At 48.0% G+C, this 18,054-nt stretch overlaps 1 protein-coding gene across 2 annotated transcripts; it reads right to left on the bottom strand.

Annotated features, from left to right (window-relative positions):
* Positions 1-864: 864 nt before the first annotated feature.
* On the bottom strand, positions 865-15,634 carry LOC146355692 (zinc finger protein RFP-like). 2 transcript variants are annotated; one of them, XM_084831022.1, is made up of 8 exons: positions 15,473-15,634; positions 13,040-13,497; positions 11,469-11,564; positions 10,948-11,175; positions 9,878-9,900; positions 7,882-8,000; positions 5,793-5,825; positions 865-2,495 (listed from the first exon to the last, which is right to left on the bottom strand). In XM_084831022.1, exons 2-8 carry the CDS (start codon positions 13,445-13,447, stop codon positions 1,987-1,989), a joined length of 1,416 nt encoding a protein of 471 aa, XP_084687148.1. In that variant the 5' UTR covers positions 13,448-13,497; positions 15,473-15,634; the 3' UTR covers positions 865-1,986. The 2 variants fall into 2 exon arrangements, with proteins under 2 accessions (XP_084687148.1, XP_084687149.1); XM_084831023.1 differs by having other exon boundaries at positions 13,040-13,457; positions 15,473-15,628.
* Positions 15,635-18,054: the final 2,420 nt, after the last annotated feature.

The following is an 18,054-nucleotide window of genomic DNA, read 5'->3' as shown; positions in this document are numbered from 1 at the left end:
CAGTTGCCAGTCTTGCCGGGGGGGGGGGGGGGATGAGTGTAGGAGTTTCTCCCCATTCCCTTGTTCCTTTCCTTCCCACTCATGCATAGAAAATGGAACAGAAAAAATCTCCGATAGGGAGATTTCCCCTGTAGATCATGCAAACCCTACTGCTGGGGAGTCACTGCTCTGGTCTGCAGGCAGTTGGAAAAGAGAACGGAGAAGCCATGTCCCAACTCCTCTGAAGAAGCAGCACAGAAAGCCAGAGCCCAGCCCAGGAGAGTGGCTGTTTTGGAGCAGCAGCAGAACCATTCAGTCACATTACTGAAGCGTGAAATGGCAGGCGGAGACAAGCGGGAAGTAAATGGGGAGAGCTCCCCCACAAACCAGCCTGCTCTTCTTGTTTCTCTTGGTGGCTGATGTCAAGTCCCTTGACTCATCTTGAGACCTCAGATGATTTTACAGCTTGTAGGAGAATAAGAGTATATATACACACTAGCCACATAAAGGTAGCATAGAGTTAACATCCCCCTTCATGGATCACTGCCTTGTTGTTGGCTTGCGTAACTCAGTGAAGCCATAAACTATGCCGTGCAGGCCCACCCAAGACGGACAGGTCATTGAGAGTTCTGACAAACTGTGATCCACTGGAGAAGGAAGTGGCAACCCACTCCAGTATTCTTGCCAAGAAAACCCCATGGAACGTATCACAAGGCTAACCGATGCAATGAATATGAACTTGAGCACGCTCCGGGAGAGAGCGCAGGACAGGAAGGCCTGGCGTGCTATGGTCCACGGGGTCACGAAGAGTCGGACACGACTGAACAACAACAAATCATTTGTACATGAAAATATACCTTTCCTTTAAATAACCACAGGGGTTCTGCAACAGGGTGAGAGGATATATTTGTTAGATGGATACCTTTCATTATATTTATTGATATACAACTTGTGAGTTTATAATAAAACAGTTGCATTGGGTTAAAATGTTGAGGATAATGTTGAAGGGCACATTACTTGAGTTTTAGAAAAGTTGTTTGTGAATCATTCAACTGTTATATGGTTCAATTTTTTAGTACATGGAGGAACAACAACTTTGGTTATTTAATGGCAACACTTCATGAAGTTTAACAAAACAGGTTATTTACCAGATGCCTATTTACTGTATTTCTATTCACCTTTCTGAAAGGAACCAAGACAGTATAGAAATACAATAAACAGTTCAGAATATAAAAAAATCAGAATAAAAACAAAAATGTTACTATGAGCCAAAGAATATTAAGACCATGTTTTACTTTGTCAATGTCTAACCTTTCTTTGTTAATAAAAAACAAACAGATCAAATTACAGGAACAGTACAAATCAGTGTTCCCATCTTCACAATAAAGTCTCCTGAATTGTCTAGTGTCTTTTCTTTAATTAATATTTAATAGGTTTCTCTCTTTTTACAAAATACAAATAAAATACAAATAAAATAGGGGGAGGGGGTTGGGATGAAGTTGGAACGCATTGAAAGACATATATAAGCTCTCATTTGTACTCAGGCATACATATCAGTGTGTGATGGCAAAATATACAAATGCATGTCTGGGGACTGCTGACTAGTGAGCTGCGCGTTCTAAGGCAGAAAGGGGATGGGGTAGTTTCAACCACACTCCAAATACAATTTCAGATTTGTTTAACCAAGTAGGATGTTTTTTGGGGGCATACACAGCGAGCCAAATTTGAAAAATGGTGCGGGAGAGAGGACCATGTTGTCTTGGAAAGCAGCCATTTTGGCCCCACTGTTTGCTGGGGGAGACCTTCCACATTCACATTCCACGGCCATTCTGGAAAAGTGCTGCAAACTCTCTATGTGGGTAATGTGAGTGTCCCCCCCAAGTTATTTGCAAGCTCCCAGCCCCATACAATTTCTTCCTACTATACGCTGTCCTTTTCTGCAGGTCATGTGATGGTTGTTGTTGTTGTTGTTATAATTGCACTAAGCTCCATCAGTATTTGACAACCTTAGGGAGACAGCGTCAGCTGGCCTGTCCCCCCCAGGAAAAAGAATGGAAGGAGGGGCTCCCCAGAGAATGAAGCACCTGAGACAACATAGACTGGCCTTGCTCTGTCGACATCATAAATGACCACTTTTCGCGCTGGATAGTTCAGAAGCACTCGGATCCTCTTGGGCTCCCCACTCATGGGAGGACTCTGGTCGCTGAGAGCTTCGTACTCCCTTCTCTGCTTTTCCATAGCCCAGACCCCTTCCTCAAGACTAATGTTGAAATAGGCCTTTCTCTGCACAGACTTCCTGGCAACCCCTACAGCCCACAGTTCCGCATCTCCCACGGTGACTTCCCAGCTATGTCTGCCTGCTGTAAATCCCTCGCCTCCCAGCACAGCAGCACGTTCCTTGAACCTCTCTGGATTGTCGGGCAATTCTTGAGGTCTGTCTCCCCATCTCACACTCCGACGATCTCCAGACAGAATGAGCATGGGATGGGCTGTGTCTGGGTTCAGAGTTACTTTCGCTGTAGGGTGGTGGTGGGGAATTGAGGAAAGAGAAGACAAGCGGATTAGGTGGGAGGGTGGCTTACACCGAGCTTCTTAACATCCCAGGCATTGCCTTCCCCTTAAAAATCAATAGGGTTTCCATGTACTGCATTCCGGATTGGGATTATCCTCTTTCTTCCAGACCCTCCCCACATTTTAACAGGGAAAATGCTGGGGGCAGGTTAGTCAATGGCAGAAAATACACCCTTCTGCTAACCCTCATGCAGGATTTAGGGTGCAATCCTATCAAGATGCTCATCAGCCTCTGAAATGATGGGAGGCTGACAGGTATCCTATGCAAAGCAGGAGGAGCATGGTGGTGAATTTCACCTCCACACTCCTGCTCTGCATTTTTGCTAGACATCTAGCTAGCACTCTGCAGAAGAGTATGGAAGGAGGCAGAGGGATTCTCCATACACTGGCCTCCCCAATCCCCTCACTGCCCACAGAACTGCCCCTTTGCAACCTCAAGAGAGGCAGCCAGCGTGGTTTTCTGTGCCGACTGCGAGGGGGCAGGGAGCACAGACTCCCAAGTCCAAGGTAGGAGCACTGTCTCCAACCTCGGATCCAGGAATCCAAAAAATCCTATGGCCCCTCAGGTGCTATCTAGGGTCCATAGGATTGCACCCCTCCATTATTTCTTTAAAATATTTTAAAATCCTGCTGTTCCTGCGATTCAAGGAAGCTTAGGCAAAAACAAAGACCACCCATAAAAAACAGTTCTGTGCTTTACTGTTTAAGACAACTGGAGGAAGAAGGGAGGCCAGAGAGAAGAGATGAGCATTTATGCTGCCTTGACACTCCTTGTGGGAAATGGCTATTTCAGGGAAAACCCATTTGCCTCAGGGCAGCTGAGCAGGCACTAGGTTATGCCCTCTGGCATGTATGCTTCGGATTGGGAACAGCTTCAGCACAGCAAACCTGTTGAGCAGTTCTAATTCAGCTAGTGGCATTTCAAAGAGTCTCCTTTATGCACTTCTATGGCACCAAAGCATACTGAAAACCTGTATTAAGGTCATACCTTTATTAGGCCAACTAACTCAAGTTCACAAAAAATGTGCGAGCTTTGCAGAGCTCTTCATCAGGCAAGATGTTACCAAGATGTCCCGAATCTCCCACCACTCAGCTTCAGCGGATGCAATCCTATGCATATTCACCCAAAATTAATTCCCACTGCATTCAGCAAGGCTGACTCCTAAGTAAATGTGCGTAGGATTACCACCTTAGAAGTATGAGGTTGTTTTTTGTTCTTTTTAGACAACAGGAGCAAGAGCAAGACATCCATCTGCAGCTTCCAAATATATAGGTGCAAAAGCTTTTGTGGCTGCTATAAAGGAAATTACATCTGTCTTCACTCTAGTTTATGGCCACTTCTTTCCTCCTCTTTCTGCCCAGGGACAGGGAAGTGGAAAAGATAGGAAATGGGATGTGGGGGTGGAGTTTTGGTGGCTTTTAGGATTTTTTTTTTTCTTTGTGGGGGACTAGAGGTACATTTTCTGTCCTGCACCTTGGGATCATTCAATGGAAGTGGTTGGCAGCAGGTTCAGGACAGAGGGATGGGACTACGTCTTCCCGCGCTGGGGTCTTGCCCCGCCCACTTATAAGTCCCACCCACCACTGGCATGCAAGTCCTGACCGATTACCCCAGAGGAAATGTAGCCCTTCACAGAAACAAAGCATTTCCCCGCCCTGGACTAAACCTTGGGCTGACTGGGCAGAACAGTTACCATGGCGCTGCTCCATCGAGGGTGAGCTGCTCCCCCTGCTACCCCCCCCCCCCGCCCACACCTGCAGACTTTAAAAGCAAGGCTAGAGCTGCAGCTTGGGAGGCTCTGCTTCAGGGGAAGGTGCTGCTCCAACCAAGGTATTTTTCCCCCCGCATCTGCTTTGCCCATCCTCCTGCCTGGGAAACCGTATACGGAGCCCTGGATTACTCCAGCTCTACTCTGGCATTTTTGCTGATGGGGTTTTACTTTTGGATATGTAGGAGGTATGTTCAGGCTGCAGGGTTTTTAGCTGTTTTAGTTTTAAACAGTGGTTGTGATATTTCTGCTTTAAACTTGTATTTAGAATATTGCTGGAATACTGTATTTGTATATTTTTATGGGCTGCTTTGGGGGCCTTTTGGCCAAAAGGCGGCATAGTCAAATCAGTCAATCCTAAAGCAAATCAACCCTGACTGCTCATTGGAAGGACAGATACTGAAGCTAAAGCTCAAATGTTTTGGCCACCTAATGCGAAGAGAAAACTCGCTGGGAAAGACCCTGATGCTGGGAAAGATGGAAGGCAAAAGGAGAAGGGGACGGCAGAGGATGAGATGGCTAGATAGCATCACCGATGCAATGAGTATGGACTTGAGCATGCTCCGGGAGAGAGCGGAGGACAGGAGGGCCTGGCGTGCTGTGGTCCATGGGGTCACAAAGAGCCAGACATGACTTAACAACTGAACAACAAATAACATAACATGTGCAGGGGCAGCCCTGGATTAGCTGCCAGCAACTGGCACCCCCCACCCCCAAGGGCAGATCTAGTCTGAGGTTTTCCACATAATGTTTCCGTTTTGTGAAGAGGCAACCCTCCCACACACATCTTCGGAAGCAGAAATATCATTTATAATAAAATGTGCCCATTTTTTTTTTGGCTACGCTCTGTATCAGCACAGAGGGTCTGAGAAAAACAACAAAGGAGATGAGCACGGTCATCCACTCTACAAAGGAGTGGAAGTCCCTTCCACAACGTCCAAGGGAGGTCCCTGGAAGAAGGGTCCTGCTTGCGTCCTCGGGGTGACACAGCCAAGAAGACGCTGCCAGCCCCTCGGCTCAGCCCTCTGAGGGCAAAGAAGGTGGCTGCTCCTGAGGGCGGCCTCTCATCCCTGCCTCCAACCGGGAGCAGCAGTGGAGAAGGATATCCCACATTGCCTCACTCACCTCCACACCTTCGGTCACATTCCTTCTGTACGCGCATGTATTTTCCCCCTCAGATTTGGCACCCCGCTTACCTTGGTGCCCTAAGCGACCACCTAGTTCGCCCATACGGATGGGCTGCCCCTGACCATGTCAAAGGCAGATATCCAAAACCAAGGGAAGCAAGTATAGAAATTGGCGGAGAACTGCTCCTTTGTGGACTTTCTGCTACTCATAGTTAACCCATTGATGCTTCCAGAGCCCCCAGCACAGGACTGGAGAACTCCCAACAAAATTCAAGCAGGCAGTTTTCTGATAAGGCCCCCGGGTCCCACCAGGGGATTTGTTATTTCAGCAGTTCCTTCAACTTACCTTCCTGGAGAACACTTTCATTTTCTAAGGTGTCTGTGGAAGGAAAGGGAAAAAGATTAAGCATCACAACATCATTTGATGAACAAACATTGTAACAAAAAAATAGCATCTATATTTTCTGTATTTCAAATAAAAGATTAAGAAAATGCTGAAAAAACCCTGGGAGAGCCTGGTTTTGGGGAGCGGGGGGGGGGGAGGAAGTTATCCCCCTTCCAATTCTAATTTGTTTCCAAATATTCCAATTGATCTTCCACTAATGAGATTTCCACCCCAGCCAATTCAAAGTTGGCAAGCTGATAACACAAGATTATTGCCTTCAGGCTGCAATCTAATGCAGTCTTTCTAACTTGGGAGAAAACCCCATGAAAATAAAGGGACTGATATCCAAGGAAAACATGCTTAGGACCCAGTTGGAAATGTTTAAATATCTGCATTACATAGGATTTGCATCACAGGAAATATGCAGTGGCCTGTAGAACTACATCCCCAACTCAGCCAAATTTAGTTTTTAAGCCCCACTGAAACCAGTAACATCATAATTCAATTCATCCTTACAATAGGGGACGTAGCCATGACTAGCTTTTGCTACATTCCAACAGAACTCTTTACAGGTATCCCTGCATAAAGTTGCATGTGGGTAAGGCAGTCTTTCTGAAGCAAGCAACCTACTTAGTTTTCAAAACATGCAGATGTTTTTTGTAATGGCAGGCATCATCTTAGAAGGGAAAGACCCTCCTGTGTGAAAGCAAAGGAGAGAAACACCTGTTCTGAGATGGTGCTGCCATCTGTAGTTTTATAAAGTAACTAACTGATATACCCGGCGTTGCCCGGGATGCAATTTTGTCATAGGCACTATTTGTTAGAAGCACATTAAGGCTTCTTTACGCTTTACGGAAGGTTTACGCTTCCCGGAAAGGCCCCATAAGAAAGGTGAACAGTTGAATCCACCAGACTTGATTTAAAAAGCACAACAATTATAATCAGCAGATTGACTAAAAAACACTACTAAAAATGCAAGAGACAATCTGTAAGCACTACTACAATATAATCCACACTGAATCTCATACCACTATTAAAATGTTCCAACAGAGGCTTCCTTGCTGGATATTGCAGGAAGAGGGGAGAGAAACTAAATGCTCTGCACATCAGAAAAGAAACCATGAGTAAAGGGGAGGGAACGGTGGCCAGCCAATCCAAGGTGAAGGAAGTCAGAGTGAATGGGAGAGAGACCAATAGAATGAAAGATGGCCAAGAGGATGACTGGTAGCCGAAATCAGAAACCTGGCCTGTACCATGATGGAGAAGGTGTACTTGTTAGTAAGGGAAAGTATAAACAAAGTAATAATGTAACCCAGTGACTCCTGTCATACGCTCCGGCAAGTGAGAATGTGAAGTAAAACGGGAGCAAGTGCAGGGCCCAAATGGCAGGCTAAGTGGGCCCCTGCAGTGTGATTAGGCCCAGGGCAGCTCCCCCTTATTCTCTGCATTACAGACAGCCCTGCAGCCAGCCACAAACACACAAACCCACATACGATGTTACACACACACACACACACACACACACACACACACACGAGATTATAAATCTATATTATAAATCTATATCTCCCTCTGCTGCCCAATTAATCAGATACCTTTTGAGTTAATTAACACAGCAGATTAATCAAATAAACCTCACAGCTATATTATTTCTTTAACACCATTTCAGTCTTCCAAACACGTTTAAATGGAACGGAGATACATCCAACACCACACTTCTTCTCCCCTCTGCAACCCTGCCTATACCCCCAAAGCTGCTCCAGGGAGTTCCCTAGAACAGATATGGGGGGCCTGGAAGGGGAAAGGGAATCCCTTAAGGGGAGGGGCCGTAGTTGAGTGACAGAGCCCCTGCTTTGTATGCAAAAGGTCCCAGACTCAATCCAGGTAGGGCTAGAAAAAAATCCTGCCTAGAACCCTGGAGAGTCAGTGTAGACAGTACTGGGCTAGATGGACCAAGGCAGAAGTAGCCTCCTATGTTTCTAGGAGGAAAGACCCACACCTGGGCCAATGGAACAGCCAGACCAGGAGCTTGGCATCCATTCTTCCTCACCTTTAAACTGCTTTATCACGCTTTTGAAGAACAGGCTTCTGTCAGAGTATTCCCAGAGCTTCCAGTCCAGTGCTACAGGACAAGGCCCAGGCGTCTCCAGTGACTTTTTCTCCTCATACCTGGAGAGGGGGAGAAAAATGTTGCACCTTGGTTAGCTCCTTTAGAGTTCTGACTGAAGTCTGGAGCGGATCCGCCACCCCACTGACATCAGAGCCCCCAGGGTGTCCAACCCAGAATTCCCAAGGGGAGCAGAAGGAAGGAGAGGAAAGACCCCCAAAGTCAAGAACACAGATCAGCAGGGCGCCAGGCTGGGGAAGGTGGCGCTAGTGACGGAATGAAATGGAGCTGCTCCGACCCACAAGTCCAGCGTTCCTCAAACCAGTGCTCTCCAGGTATGCTGGCCTACAACTCCCATTGCCTTCCAGCAGCATCACCCTATGAGAAAGTGAGGGGGGAAGCTGCTCAGAGCCCCAGGTCAAAGCAGCAGGTGAAAGAGCCTCTGCCACTGAAGCAACTCTTTTACCCCCAAGAAAGAGCCTGAGAGAGCAGCGCCAGGGCATGGACCAAGAGCCTTCCCCTCTCTGGTGAGAGGACAGCTGGGGAGAGCAGCAGTTTCAGAACTGAGCATTGGCAGAAAGCCTGGTTACTTGCCATGCTGGCCAGAGTATGTCATGCTCACCATGGTGAGTGTAATCGTTGAAGCCAAATGATAAGGTAGAGAAGAAAAAAGGGGTGTGATGGATCTAGGGCTCCGCTACGAGGCATTGGCCCCTGGATGTAAAAGGAGCCCATGTGCTTCAGCCAGGAGTGAAAACACTTCTGAGAACAGCTGGATTTCATATTTGGGGGATCCAACATTTCCCCCTTTCTGGCTCCAAGAGGCAGCTGTACATCCTTCCTGTAACCATCGCATGACATGCAGAACCTAAAATGAAGGTCTGCAGACCCCCCCTTCCCCCATTCCACCCTGGAACTCTGAACATCCAGACAATAGGGCTGTTCACACAACACGCTAACCCGCATTCAGTTGCATATGGGGAGTTTTGAACCATGGGTTGTTTTTTGAACCATGGGTTATCATGTTGTCTGAATGCAGCCAGCATGGCTCGTTAACCATGCAGTGTGGTTTGTGAACCACCCTGAACAACAACAAACCATGGGTTCTCAAGGCGACTTATTGAGAAAAGTAAGCCACACTGCAAAGTTAATAAGCCACCCCGGCTGTGTTCAGACAACACCATAACCATGGTTCAAAACAATCCACACTGAACCACTGAGCAGGGGTTAGCACGTTGTGTGAACAGCCCCAATCTAACTTCCCCTACACGTCACCTCCCCGCCCCCGCCCTGCCCGCCTTTTATAACATCTTACTTGATTAAGGGAGCAATCCTATGGCCCCTGGACTGCATCTGAGGGGTCAGGATAGTTCAGATTCCCAGCTCAGGGGTCGGAGACAGCACTCCAACCGGAGGGGGGAATCGGAGATCCAGCCCCCATCCCATCCCGCAGCCGGTGCATAAAGAACTGTGCCATCTGCTCCAAGGTTGGGAACATGATCTTGGGGAGGGGGAAAAGGGGGTGTTTCAGTGGGCGGGGAGGAGACTCAAAGGGCCAGGACACAAGCTATCCTGAGGCCTCTCCAGCCTCCTTCCTGCCCCTCCAAAGTGTCCCAGCTAGATGGCAAAACAGCCCATCTAGCGAAAAATGCAGAGTGGGAGGATGGGGAGGTGAAGATTGCCTCCACCACACCTCCTCCTCTGCATTGGGTGATGGTAAGCCTACAAGTTCAGAGGTTTACCATCATCAAGGGGAGAAACTATAGGATTGCTCCATAAGAGATCTGGGGATCTTGAAAGCTTGCACATTTTTTGATGATCTTTTGGTTGTCCTAATCAAGGTATTTCAGTAATATGGAGCTAGGAATGTTCTTCACCAGCTCTCCACATTGCTCCCAGCAACATGAAGCAGGAAGGAAAATGAGGGAGATGCACTTACCTCTGCAAAGTGCTTCTAACATCCTGCAAGGAAAAGAGGAAAAAAATAACAGGGAACTCAGTGCCTGTCGCCAGCTGTGCTATCTAGACTCCCCTCAGGCCCAGAAGGATGCTGTACAACCATTCAACTAGGTAGTTTAACCGCAGAAGACAGCATAACTTCTTTAGAGAAGCAGGATGCATGAAGTGACACATATCCCATCCTTGAGAGAGTATGAAAGAGCAGCCCTGCTGGGTCAGACCAAGTGTCTGTCTAGTCAAGCATCTTGTTGACAATGGGGCTGACCCAAAATACTTTGTTGCCCAAAGCGGAGCAGCAAACGACACTCCCAAGTCAAGCTGCATAATACCCAAGGCCAGTAAGTTATTTTAGCATCCGAGGCAGAAAGTCCCACAAGCACCTCTCCCCCTCCCCAACAGTAAAGATGCAATGACAAAGTTAAGTAACTTAACAATTTGCCACCCTTCCATGACATCCATAGTCAGCTGCCTCACTCTGCCTCCTGGCAGGGCCAGTCCTGGTTGGCCAGAGTGGCCTCTGGGAAATCCACAAGCAGGACATTGAGGCAGCACTAATCAAAAGCCATTAGGAAACAAATCACTTGCAAACAGCTGAGAACAGCAGCCATTCTAGCAAGCTGAGCTGAGGGAGATATGAGAGAGAGAGAGCAGGGCCCTCCTAAAAGAATGATTTTTTTTTCTCCTCTTCCCTCCCCATTCCTTTTTCCTTGTGTGTCATGTCTTTTCCGTAAAGCCTGTAAGCCTGTGGCCAGGGACTGTCTTGTTTAATTTATTACAAGTAAACCACTTTGGGAGACTTTTTGGCTGAGGAATGGCATAAAAGTAAATCAAACAAACAAAACCATCAGATTCCATCAACAAATAGGAATCTCTACTCAGCATCAAGGAGAGTTCTCTCTCCTAGTTCACTTGGACACTCGTAGCTATAACAGAGGCAGCTGATCAGCTCCATAAACAGGGCAACTTCACTATAGATGAAGGAGTCATACAAAGGGTTGGAGCCAGCCTTGCCCTGGAAGAGGGCCTGGGCCGTTTCTGCCCCCTCCTGACCTGCAGGAGTTCATTTGCTGGCTGCCGACACTTCTCCTCCATCTCCCGGATTATTCTTCCAAGAGAGGCAAGCTCCTCTGAGAGCCTAGCCTGGTGAAGATCCCCTTTTCCGATAATATCCTCCTCCAGTAGGTCCATCTCATCCAGCGGGTCATTTTCATCATGCAGAAACTTGCGTAGTTCATTCAATTCACCCTCTAGCACTTTCCTCTGGCATTGCATTTCCTTCTGTGGCAAGCCGATAGAGAGAGAAGAAAAAGAGAGCCGTGTCAGTCTTTGCAGCATTTAAGAGCGAGGCCACCAGAATTCCCTTGGAAGGGCACTTCTGAATTTTCAGTTTCCTAAAGACTTACATAGGCCACCCTAAGGGTGAATTAGCATTGTTTTGGGAGACCAGAACTTTCTAAAGAAACACACCTCCCGAAGCATCATGGCTTTAGGCTCTTCACAATTTCATATTCAATTTTTTTTCAAAATACTATTTAAGAGCTGGGTCATTTCCCAGTAATTGTGACACTTACCATCGCGATTTGTTTTTTATTTTCCGTGTCTACTTTATATGCCGTATTTTTTGCTTTTTCCTTCTGCAGAATCTTCAGGTAGCTGCTGATCTGATCCTGAAAAGCAAAAGTTTCCTGGTTGGCTCCTTGTTTGAGGTCTACTGAATATGCAAATCAAAATTGTCATTGAAAAAAAAAAAAAAGGCGAGGTGGGAGTGCACTGGATAATCTGCTTGCTCCCTGCTTGGCACACCAATGCCAGATCCAAGGTGATGTAGTGGTTAGCAGCATTTCCAAGCTTGGCTCCTTCAATTACAACTCCCATAATCCCTGATAGTTGGGGATGAAGGGGGCTGTGGTCCAGCAACAATCTGGGGAGCCAAGGTTGGGAAAGGCTGGATCAGAGTGTCGCACTAGACAGAATAAAGGAGATGCGGGATCAAATCCCCACTCAGCCATGGAGCGCATTGGGTGACCTTGGACTTATCTCACAGCTTAACCTACCTCGCAGGGTTGTTGTGATAATAAAATGAGGGGGAAGAACCATGTACATGGCCTTGAGCTTGCTGGAGGAAAGGCAACAGGGAAATGTAAATAAATAATGCAACGTTCAGGAGTGGGCCACTCTTTGAAGAACATTTACACTTAAGGCTAGGAAAGGAGACAGTGGTGTCGTGGATCCAGGCTTTGCAGGGACACACAGCCAGCCATTTTTCATTAGCAGGGATGCAGATGTAATCGGCCAGCCCCTTCAGAATTCCCTGTTCCCTCTGAACTTAGCTGTAATCTTCACACTTGCTGGGGAGGAAATGGCTTTTCCCAGCAACAATATATTGTTATGAGCTCTGCCTGTTGCAATGCAAGGTATTCTGGGGTGGCCTGGTCTGGAATAGGCAGTTATAACCCATTCGCTTTACAAAAGACCTGTCCCAGGTGGAGATGAACGCTGCTAGAAGTGGTTTCTTGCTATGGATCCACCCAGCTGCCTGCATTTGGGGGCTCTCCTTGGGGGCGTGGCTATGGGGACTGCCATAATGAGTACATGCACTTCCAAATGTACCACTATGCCACCAAAAGGAGAGCCAAGTTATCATGTGAATACTCTAGGGGGTAAGCAGAGGGCCTTGTAGAAGCTACCATGACTCTCTGGTAGGCTGTGAAGGCTCCAGTCACATTGAGGAGGCATAGGAAGTATCTAAATCAGCCTCTTGCAACCTGGGGCCCTCTATTGAGGGTTTTTGGAGTACAACTCCCATCATCCCCAGCCAGCACAGTCAATGCTGGATGGGGATTGCGAAATGCATAGCCCAACAACTTCTGGAGGGCACCTAGATAAGGAAAGCTGACCTAAGGCACCTACACACACCACAGTCGAGCGAGTCCCCTCAAAGTAACGAGTCATCTAAAGAACCATTAGACAAGAGGGCTCCTGAGCATGTGCAGAGTCCATTTCTGCACAAACAGATAAAGGAAACTATCTCTTGCACTTGGGGTAAAGGATAACGGCTTCCTAGGAGGGGAGAAAATTCCAGGCAGCCTTGAACCCTGGTGGCCGAGGCTTTCCAGAATATGCACTGGGGATTCCCTCTTACCTTGTACTCTCGGGCGGCTTCGTCCACAGGGACCACACGGTGGCCTGCGTGCTCCTGGGAACTGTCGCACTCCACACAGAGGGGGGCGTGATCGTCCTTGCAGAAGAGCTCCAGGGGCCGATGGTGCCTCTCGCATTCAGGCGGCCAGGCCAGTCTCTCTCTCTCTGCAGACACTTCCCAACTGCTGACTATTTCGACAAGGTTTGAGAGAGAATAGCTTGGATGGAAGGAGCTTTTGATCTCTGACCTGCAATAGGGGCACATTTCATACTCCACCCAGCACTGACGGATGCAGCTTTCACAGAAGCTGTGCCCGCACTCTAGTGTCACTGGAAGATTGAAGTAACGGAGGCAGACGGGGCAAGTTGTTTCCTGCCGAACCCTCTTCCTGGCACTCTCTGCATCCATGGCTTCACTCCTGTAGTGAAGGACAAGTTCTCTTTGGAAGCAGCCACAACCTTGTATAGAAATGTCACAGAGTTATGATCACAGTGAACTTTAATTTGAAACAAGAGCATGTACAAAGACCGTGCCTACTGACCAGGATAATCAAAGGGCAAGGAACAGCACCATCAGTCTGTACAGCTCCTCTTTAAAATGGGCAGGTATGGCATATATGGGAATTCCTACTGTACAATCAAACGCAGCTTTCCCCAATATATCTGCTGGACTACAACTCCTATAATCCCAGGACAGTGAAACCAAGCTGACTTGGGATGATAGGAATTATAGTCCCATACCACTGGAGGGCATATATGCTCAGCTCTATAAGACCTGGTTAGTTCACACTCTCTAGGACAGGGGTGGGGAAATCTGTGCCCCCCCAGATGTTGCTGGACTCCACCTCCCATCAGCCCCAGCCACTGAGGCCAATAAGGATGATGGGAAATGCAGTCCAACAACATCTGGAGAGCCCCAGGCTCCCCACACCTGCTATACCTAACCTATTAGGGCAGGCTTTCCCAATCTAGTGCCCTTCAGATGTTGTTGGACTACAACTCCCAGCAGCCCCAGACAGCACACCAATGCTGATTGGGGATGACAGGCATTGTAGTCCACCAACATCAGGAGGGCCCCAGGTTGAGGCAGGGTGCATTAGAGGATGCCTTACTTTTGGAGCTCTGTTGGGTGAGCAACAGAATGAGAAAACAAAATGGAGGAACTTACGAGCCTCAAGCTCATTTTATGTGAAATAAAGGGCTTGTGACTCCCCTTAAACTAACCGAAGGCAGAAGGTGCTAAGAAAAGCCTATAGGATGCTGAAACATTTCTGCTGAAAGAACCAAATCTGTTATTTAACTTAATCTATTATGTAATCGATAATGGAACAGTTATAACTTGCCAGAAGGATTCCATTGTCTGTTGCAGGAAGGATTATTCTAATTATTGCCATTGAACTTGAATGCTTCAGCTGATAAGATTAGCTCAGGTTCTGGGGCAGCATTACAATGGCCAGGCTCTGCCCTCGGGGAGAAGAGATCTCAAAGGAATGGGTCTCCACCCTGGAAAGGAAGAACGGTGGGGTGGGGTGGGGGTGTTGGGTTACCACATTCCCCAGAACCAGGAAAAGCAGATCTCGTTATCTGCCCACCCCACAACACCAAGGGGGGCAATCCCCACCACCACAACAGTCGGGGTAGCAACTCTGTGGTAGAGCACATGCTTTGCATGAAGATGGCCCCAGGGTCAATCTTGTGGTATTTGCAGTCAGAGCAAACCATACATGGCTAGAAAGACCCATGGTCTGGACCCATAGGCTACGCATGCATACGTTCCTATGACAATCAGGACCACATATCTTAATGGCGCAATCCTATGCATGTTTACATGTTTAGACAGAAAATTCTTACAATCCACTGCCTTGGGAGAAAGCTGGAAAGGGGAAGCAGATGATCCTCTCATGCATGCTGCTGGAAGACCTGGAAGTGACCCTCCCACCCCCATATCTCCTCTAAATACAGCATGCAGACACAAATTTATATATGGTTTATTGGGAGTTCCTTTGCGCCCCCCCCCCCCGTTTTCTGTCTGTCTCCTATAGCAATTCCCAAGAAGGGCAGAACTCACTCCAACCCCCAGTTTATAAGGAAAGAGAGCGCACAATACAGATTTTTTAAAAATCCGCTGCAAGGATGTGTCGCCGTCGAGAGGATTGAGCGCAGAAGGAAAGGGAATCAATCATAGTAGGGTTGGAAGGGGCCTACAAGGCCATCGAGTCCAACCCCCAGGTTGACTGCGAGTCCAACTCACAGGGACGCTGTGAGAATTGCCGTAATGCCACCATCGCGTCTGAAGAGGGACCTACGGGCAGCCCTCATGCACGCAGAGGGGCCTGCAATGCTCGGCACCCTTAGAATAAAGCTAAGTGGGCTTCTGCGCACACGTGGAGAAGATCGGGCTGCAAAGCAGGTCCGATGCGGGGATTTCCTTTACCTCCCAAGTCCGGCTAAAGCAGCAGCAGCAGAGCGCAGCTGTCCTACTCCGAGGAACGCGCCAGAAAGAGCACGAAGGCGCGCAGGCAACGAATTCGAAGCAGCCGCAGCAACTCGGGCGCGACGCGTCCTGGAACACGCGGGTCTCCCTCCTCGTGGCTCTGTTGATAAACCAGCGGGTCCTCCTTGTGAATGGCTGCGCCCGGTGGGCGGAGCAACCTGGCTGCGCGCCGGAGCCAATCCGCAGCTGCCGAGCGGAGAGCTCCGGCCGGCAGCGCTGGGGGAAATTCAGCCCGTCGGTATATCAGGCAGCTAAAGGTAACGAGAAGAAATCGCGCTTCGCCAGATTTCCGGTCTCCTTGTGAAATCGCCGCTTGAGGGCTTGGAGACCAGCTTATCTCCTGCATATTAAAGAGCGATAGATGGTTTGCGGTGAAGGCACTTCAAAGACTGATCTCATCAGGAAACATTCAATTCATCAGCAGGTAATTCTTACCTTCTATGGCTTGAACAGGGACAAAAGCTTTTGTTTTAAATCACTCTCCCGTGAGTTAATCAGTTCACCGATGTAAGGATGTCTGTATAATTATCACCTGCCAACTGTTCTGTGAATGGCCACTGTATAAAGGGCAATGATTACTCTCTGTACATTCTGCATTTCAGTTCCATCCTATCTTCAGTGTTTACATCCCTCACCAAACGCGCGCGCGCACACACACATATATATATATTCTTGGAGTTAAGAATAATATTTCATGCATCTGATGAATTGGGCTGAAGTCCACAAAAGCTTATGCCATAATAAATATATTTGTCTTTAAAGACTGCGTCATTTTTGCTGCAACAGAGTAGTAAGCTGCAACCCGCCTATTTCTCTGGAAATTGTATGACACATTGACCCAGTTCACCCAATTAAAATAAGCCACCGTGGCTCGTTTTAATTGGCGGTGCATGTCAACGTGTGCAGGTCGCCATTTCTCTAATTACCCACCTGGTGCAGCTTGTCATGTTGTCTGAACCCAGGCAACATGGCTTGTTTGAGGGGAAACAAATAGGACATAGAAACTAAGATGAATAGTGTGCAAAAACACCGAAAGAGGGACAACTACTTTTTTTTGTGAGCTAACCTGAAGGTATCAAAAATTCCACCTCAACAGCTTCAGTGGGAAACTCTGTAATGTTTTTGTTGAAGGATGGCAACTTTCAATTTTGCAAGGTTGTTCTTCCTCCCCCAGCCACTCACCTGCCCTTTTTCTAAGCAACTCCACCCCAAGCTTCAGCTCATCCTTTCAGTGAAATTCTGTTCATTCTGTTTACCCTTTTCTGCAGTTTTTCCTGCCCTGTGATGTCATACAGCTTTGATAATATTTTTAATTGTTTTATTTATTTATTTATTTAAAAATATGTAGGTTTGAATTAGAGGGGACTGGCAAAGTGCTTCCTAGCCAGGCTTAGAAACTAACTTTGGAGGCTCATTAAAGCTCACATCAAGACTGAGGCAAGCTTTACAAGGCCCACCAAATTCTCCTCTGACTTGGGATCTTGATCTGAGATAGATAAGAATTCCCGGCTTCCTCCTCCACCCCTCTCTGCCACCCTCCTTTACCCCAAAAGCTGTCCCTGCCACTCCCAAGCCCCCAACAGACTCCCTCCCTTCTCTTCCATCAGTGGTGACAGTGACCCCCCCCCCGGAGAAAAAAAGGAGATATTTCCCCTTATTTGCCCCATTAGCAGCCCTATACAGGTGGTGATTTCCCTTCCCTCAAGCAACTGGAATCGTGTGGGAGAAGGAAGGGAAGAGAAGATGGCGCGCCATGCCCATTCCAAGTAGAGGGTTGGCAGTTGAATCTTACTTCAACACTAGCAATGGGATAAGATCGTCCACCACACCTGAGGGCAGCAGTTTAGCCTATGGAGTACAGGCCAGGCAGAGTGGCACATACGGTTCTGTTTTCCAAGAGATAAGAATGCCTGATAAGGCTCAGGAGGAATGGCTAAGGGTTGCCAAGTTGCCCCCAGCAGCTGCAGTCACCTCACTCTGCCTAATAGCAGGGCTGGCCCTGTGGGGCAGAATGGGACAAGCACGCTAACCTTGCCCTCTGTTTCGCCAGGCTCATCACCCTTCACAAATTGGAGGGTGACCTTTTCTGCAGCGGAGGGGCTGCGTTACTTGTGTAAGCTCCCTGTGTGAATTAGAGCCCTGGGAAATTGGGGTTCTCAATTGCACGGGGCACGTAGCCATGGCAAGTGGGCTACTCACTGCAGACATTTGCCCTCCAACTTGTGGAGGGCGATGGAGGGGGTGGAGTTAGCATCCTCATTCTCACACTCCCTCAGTGAATGGGGGATTTAGAAATAGTAGTACCACAAGGTCACTGTAAACCCTGGCTGGACTTCATGGCCTCATTGGGGGGCAGGGGAAGCTTTAGACAGCCAGGTGTATAACTTCAGTTATGTAGCACACAACTAACATTTCTATTCTTCCCCTCCCCACCATTCCATGCACAATTGCGTCTACATTCTTGATATGTTAGTGAGGGGGGGGGGACCTGTTTGCCAACCCTGATAAAAAAAAAAGAAAGA

Source organism: Heloderma suspectum, chromosome 2 (assembly GCF_057233095.1).
Source record: "Heloderma suspectum isolate Gila_16-S chromosome 2, 16-S_ref, whole genome shotgun sequence".
In the NCBI taxonomy this organism is placed as follows: Eukaryota; Metazoa; Chordata; class Lepidosauria; order Squamata; family Helodermatidae; genus Heloderma; species Heloderma suspectum.
The sequence above is the reverse complement of the archived record's forward strand: the minus strand, read 5'-3'. Positions and strand labels throughout refer to the sequence as shown.

Bases quoted from the DNA above. Each gene is read 5' to 3' on its own strand.
- LOC146355692 (XM_084831022.1), bottom strand. From the start codon at position 13,447: ATGGATGCAGAGAGTGCCAGGAAGAGGGTTCGGCAGGAAACAACTTGC. The intron at 11,565-13,039 runs GTAAGAGGGAAT...TTTGCTTTTCAG, and splicing joins AAGCCGCCCGAGAGTACAAG to GATCAGATCAGCAGCTACCT. The intron at 8,001-9,877 runs GTAAGTGCATCT...CCCCCTCTCCAG, and splicing joins GTTAGAAGCACTTTGCAGAG to GTATGAGGAGAAAAAGTCAC.